Source organism: Cherax quadricarinatus, chromosome 67 (genome assembly GCF_038502225.1).
Source record: "Cherax quadricarinatus isolate ZL_2023a chromosome 67, ASM3850222v1, whole genome shotgun sequence".
NCBI classification, from domain to species: Eukaryota; Metazoa; Arthropoda; class Malacostraca; order Decapoda; family Parastacidae; genus Cherax; species Cherax quadricarinatus.
The window spans coordinates 20,623,625-20,630,138 of NC_091358.1; the positions used below are offsets into that span (position 1 = coordinate 20,623,625).

General features: G+C 38.7%; 1 protein-coding gene across 1 annotated transcript; it reads right to left on the bottom strand.

The window, feature by feature from the left end:
* Window positions 1-762: 762 nt before the first annotated feature.
* Window positions 763-6,514, bottom strand: LOC128699575 (uncharacterized; the record flags this gene model as incomplete). The annotated part of the gene is given in 1 exon segment (XM_053792301.2): window positions 763-6,514. A coding segment is annotated over 1 exon segment (1,958 nt), but the record flags the coding sequence as incomplete, so codon positions are not given.

Here is a 6,514-nt window from a genome sequence, read left to right on the forward strand (position 1 = left end):
ATCCATTTTCACTTCATCAGGGCTCATACGTGATGACTGGATCCTAAATAGTAAGATTCTTTTTTTGCAATACATTCAAAAGTGTGAATGCAATACAGCCCCTCCTCACTTAGCTACGTACTCATTTACCAAACAACTTGGACTTCCAATGGGCTTTATGATCAGTATGTATACCTAAATAATGTATATTAGAGCTAATTTCCTTCATTATGTTTATTACAATGTATAGTATACTGCTGTATAAATATTTAAAAATACACCCTCTCCTCACTTAATGACGGAGTTCCGTTCCTAAGACCTCGTTGGTAAGCGAATTCGACGCTAAGCGAGGAGCATACTATAACGGTAGTGAGCTTGTATCAGCCATCTTTGATATTGTTTTAATGTCACCTTTGCACCATTTATAACATTTCTGGTATATTTTTAAATGTTTATATGCAGTAGTGTAATGTATATTGTACAGTAGGCCGTCATTTAGCACGAGTTTATTTGGCACGATTTGGGTATTGCACGATTGAAGAATTGTGGCACAATTTAACACGGTTCAGTTTGTGGGAAGGAAAACAAAAATTCTCTTTTGCTCAAGTGGCCGCCTTGTTGTGGAGCAGCCGGGGAGCCCTCCTGCCATCCCCTACCACTCCCCGACACCGCCCCACCATCCCCTACCACTCCCCGACACCGCCCCACCATCCCCTACCACTCCCCGACACTGCCCCACCATCCCCTACCACTCCCCAACACCGCCCCACCATCCCCTACCACTCCCTGACACCGCCCCACCATTCCCTACCACTCCCCGACACCGCCCCACCATCCCAGCGTTCGTAATTCATACATGTCCAGTCTTTCTCTGCTACAAGACAGCTGTGTTTGTGAATTGTGTTATGATATTTGAATTACTATATCTTGTATCTGCCAAGCAATCATGACACCCAGTAGACATACCAGTGTTGCTGAAAGTGGCAAGAAAAGGTATAAGCACTTAAGTCTTAAAATTAACAAACTAACAAAGATATTAGACAAGAGATAACCTGTAGCCATTAATGAAGTGTTACTTTGTACACAGAAAAAGAAGTAAACATGAATTTGTGTGAATGACTGACTGAACTGACTGACTTACTGAGTGACTTGACTGGCTAACTGAATGACTTGACTGACTTACTGAGTGATTTGACTGACTTACTGAATGACTTGACTGACTTACTGAATGACTTGACTGACTTACTGAATGACTTGACTGACTTACTGAATGACTTGACTGACTTACTGAATGACTTGACTGACTTACTGAATGACTTGACTGACTTACTGAATGACTCAACTGACTTACTGAGTGACTTGACTGACTTACTGAGTGACTTGACTGACTGACTTGAGTGACTGAGTGACTTGACTGTTACTGAGTGACTTGACTTACTAAATGACTTGACTGATTTACTGAGTGACTGGACTGACTTACTGAGTGACTTGACTGGCTGACTAAATGACTTGACTGGGGGACTGAATGACTTGACTGACTTACTGAATGCCTTGACTGACTGAATGACTTAAAGTTAGACACTCCAGTACAACCATCAACTTCAGTACCAGAACCTCTATCATCCACCTCAGCCCAGTAGGACCACAGCACAACTCTCCACTCTCTTCACAATCATCCACAAACACCAGCATCCACAATTTAAGGTAAGAAATACTATTATTTATGTTACATTTGTAGTCTTAAGTAGTAAAAACAACATAATACATCACAACAATGAACTAAAACTACATTTTCACTTTTATTTTTGTAAGATGTGGAGGCCTAAAAAAAAGTTGTTTGACTTTTTGGGGGATCCCAGGAACGTAACCCTATTTTTCACCTAAGTTCTTCAGTTCATCTAACACGCTTTTACCTAACACATCATTTTCAGGAACGTAACAACCATGCTAAATGATCTTTCTTTCAACACACCAGCCGTATCCCACCGAGGTGGGGTGGCCCAAAAGGAAAAACAAAAGTTTCTCCTTTCATATTTAGTAATATATACAGGAGAAGGGGTTACTAGCCCCTTGCTCCTGGCATTTTAGTCGCCTCTTACAACACGCATAGCTTACGGAGGAAGAATTATGTTCCACTTCCCCATGGAGATAAGAGGAAATAAACAAGAACAAGAGCTAGTAAGAAAATAGAAGAAAACCCAGAGGGGTGTGTATACATATGCTTGTACATGTATGTGTAGTGTGACCTAAGTATAAGCAGAAGTAGCAAGACGTACCTGAAACCTTGCATGTTTATGAGACAGAAAAAACACCAGCAATCCTACCATCGTGTAAAACAATTACAGGCTTACGTTTTACACTCACTTGGCAGGACGGTAGTACCTCCCTGGGCGGTTGCTGTCTACCAACCTACTACCTAGGATGCTAAATGATGGTCTACTGTAATAAACAGAATAGAGGAAATCAACTCTAATATTCATTATTTTGGTATGCATACTGGCCAGAGAGCCTATCGTACGTCCGAGTTGTCGGTAAATGATTACGTCGCTAAGTGAGGAGAGGCTGTATACTAAAAATTTTATAAATGGTACAAAGGTGACATTAAAACAATATCAAAGATGGATGACACAAGCCCACCACCATTATAGTATGCTCCTTGCTTAATGATGAATTTGTTTACCGACGTGGTCTTAGGAATGGAACTCCATCGTTAAGTGAGGAGAGGCGGTACAAACATAAATGCCATGCAAAAATACACCGTAAAGTCAGTTGCAAACCAAAAACAAGGTTGCAGTTTTTTTCACAATGAACTGTGTTGCAGGATTTTTTTTTTTACTGTGCACAACAACAATGAAGACCCATTCTCACATGTAGGCCTACCAGCTTTCTCCCACAAGATTTGAAGCCTCTAAAATTTTGCCATTAGCTCTCCTCTGACAGGTAAGAAGTGGTTAACCTGTTTGGTGTTGGTGCCGTAATATTATGGCTTTGAAGCCAGTGTCGGTCCCGTAATACTACACCAAAATTCTAGCGGCTTCAAATCTTGTGGGAGAAAGCTGGTAGGCCTACATATGGGAGAAAGCTGGTAGGCCTACATATGGGAGAAAGCTGGTTGGCCTACATATGGGAGAAAGCTGGTAGGCCTACATATGGGAGAAAACTGGATGGCCTACATATGGGAGAAAGCTGGTAGGCCTACATAGGAGAGAAAGCTGGTAGGTCTACATATGAGAGAATTGGTCTGCATGGTCAGTGTGTGCAGTATAAAAACAAATCCTGAGCAAGCAGTGCATGAGAAAAAAAAACTGAGACCATGTTTTTGGTTTAACCCAGCAACTTTGCAGTGTATTTTCATATGGTATTCATTTTCTTGGTCTCGCTTGATAGAATGGAAGATATACTACAGAAATAGAGGTAATTTTGAATGGTTTACCAACTAAAAGCAGCTTGAAGTTGAGCTCAAAGTAGCGAAAATGTTCGATTTTTGCCAATGTTCAAGAATATACAAATCACGTCACACGTCCAATACACATCAACTGGTGGGTCTTATATGCATTTATGAATGCACTGATATTATTTATACAATTATGCAGTAGTCTGAATAACGGTAAATCATCTTTTTTTGTGTGTGAATAAAAATTCAAAATAAAAAGCTAGCGTAATATAAGAGGGGTCAGGAGATGTGACTAATGAACAGAGAAAATGTTATTTTAGTACCAGGAATGTCTGCCTTATTTATTCTGGACCCTATTTTGAAACTGGCTTTTCTTGAATTTTGGGTGAAATTGACCAAATTAGTAATTTCTGATCATTATTTGTGTAGTTGAAATAGGTAAATGAGTAGTTTCTTGTACTCAATCGATAGAATAAAAGTTCTAGCAAAATAGCTATGAGTTTGGTCAGGTGGAACAAAGGAATTGACCCAAAATGGCATAAATATTGCCGAGACAGTTAACTTCACGAGAGCGAAATTCCCTAAGTTTTTCATCAAATTTCGAACTTCTGGTTTCATTACCTTCGGAAAAAAATTCTCTATCATTTCATAAAAATATTTTTGTTTTAAATTCTTCGACACTATGAGCAAGTTTATGACCAGGGGTCTCGACACTCAAAGGCTTAAATTTTCATTTACTGTACAGTATTTCAGTTAAATTTTCATTTAGTATTCATTTTTACAATTTCCCTATGCTGTATAATTTTATATATTGTTTTATGTAGTAGTAGGTTATTATTAATAAATTATTATATTGTCATTTTTGTCTGGAATGGATTAATTCTATTTACATTATTCTTTATGGGAAAAATTGGTTTGGTTGTTGAACTGATATCCGGAATGAATTAAGTTCGATGTGTGCGTGTGTGTGTTTTAGTGAATAAGATAAAAAATTAAATTAACCTGCACATACTATGCTTACTTTCACATAAAGAAGCTTAATGAGAGAACTGACTGTATAACTACATAAATATAATAAACAAAATTTTTATAAAGGCTAATTCTAAATACCATCCAATATAAACATACTTTCTCTTCATTAACAACTAAAAAAAAAAAATGTACTAGAAACCTCAGAACATGATTACTTTCTCTCAATAAACATTTTCCATTTCTTCGACCAGAGATCCAGGACGAGGTCTAAATTAATGTCCTCCATTGGAGGACCTTCCAGTGCAATTAAAGAGAGTGAAGGTAAGAGCCTCTTCTCCACTGTGTCAGTGGAAAGCATCTCTAAGACTGCCAAGTTGAACATGTACTGTTCGGTGCAAGCACGCAGAAATGGCACGACTTTAATCTTCTGGTACAAGTGGAACAGTTGTGGGAAATCTTTGCACAATTTGGGGTCAATGGAAAAATTGTTCAAGAGTTCAATTATATTGCAATCCCGGTGTTTGGACAATCTTGTGTGAAGCTCTTGCAAGCTCATGAAACACTGCATAGCTCCTTCCGTAAATTGAATATTTAAATGCTTTAAAATCTGTTCAATATCATTTACATTTATTCTGCTTAACTTTCTGATGAAGATATTTGCAAATTTTTGTTCGGGAGTAAGTAAAGAGATGATGACATGAGAGAGATATACGTCCAGCAGGGACAAGACTGCATACTCATCAGGATCACAATTTTTCACTGACTTCAGTTTCTTACACACACTACATCTGAAGTCCTTGATCAGTTCAAACAGGTGAAAGTATGAACATTCTTTACTAAACACTTCTTGCAGTTTAAGAAGAAGTGACACACAATTTTGCAGTGACTCACTCTTCCGCAATTCCAACTTGCTTATACTAAGAGCGTCCAAACATCCAGTTTTTATGTAAATGTCATTGCAAATTGCTTTAAGCTTACCAACATTCCCCATAAAAAATTTAATAACTCTCTTGTTCAATAAACAGGCATGACTAAATGGTTCCTCAAACTGAGCTATCTCAGCTGTTTCAGGGAAGTTATTCAGCCTGGGATGTGAAGACTTGCAGAGTCGAGTTAAAGCCTCGAGATGAGTAAAGGTATCTTTAAATAGATCCATTTTCTGCAGCCAATTCATCAGTTGACTGAGAGGTGGATAACGCACCGGCAACTGTGATACTGTGATGAAGGGTGAAGGTCTCTCTGTGCTGCTGGGGAAGAGCCTAAACAAAATCATCTTCGTTGTGTCAACTTTCTTCTTCTGAAGATAACTTGTAATTGTCATGCCTTCAACTGAACAGAATATTTTGGAACACAAAAAGTGTTCGACTGGTTCACCTTTTTGGTTTAGCCATCGGAGGATAGCAAAATCCTTACCTTCTACAGCAATTATGCTGAAGAATGGACTATTTGTGAGAGATTCAATGAGATTTATTTCTAAGCACTCAGCAATGTGTTTAATCATGTAGGACGTAAAGTACTCTTTCTGTGGGGACACTCGCGGTCCAGGAAATATTCCACCACAGAGGTTGACAACGGAGCTTATGATATCATCAAGTCCTTTATACAAGTTTTTCTTTAAAGTAGGATAAATAGTTTTGAAGAAAGTTATGATAAGGGATGTCTTGAAGGCCATCATTTTATGAGAACGAGTTTCCTGGTGGCTACGCAGATTCCCAGCCACGAGATACACCTCGGTGGGATCTGTCAGAGCAAACACTACCTCAGAGGTTAACTGTACAGCTCCCCAGTCACATATTCTACATGTGAAGGAATGATCACTCTCTCTATATACCATCCATGAGAATACTCTCTGCCATGTTTGAATACAACTGGAAACATTGGGAACACTGGATGACACACTATTTGGAAGCACTGCAGCAGCACCTTTGGAAGTATTAATGGGAATAACACTGTTATTATTTACAGTATTGTTTGTACTACTGGAAGGTGCAACAGGAGTGGGTGTTGTTTTAGAAGACACAGTACACAAATTATCTTGGAAACTTCGACCAGGTTTACCTTTACCTGAAGACCACAAGCGAGGGAAAGTTGTCTCGGAATGTATTAACTGAGGCAACACTGATGTATCTGAACACTGAGGTTCATTTAGTGTCCAGTTATCAGAACTCA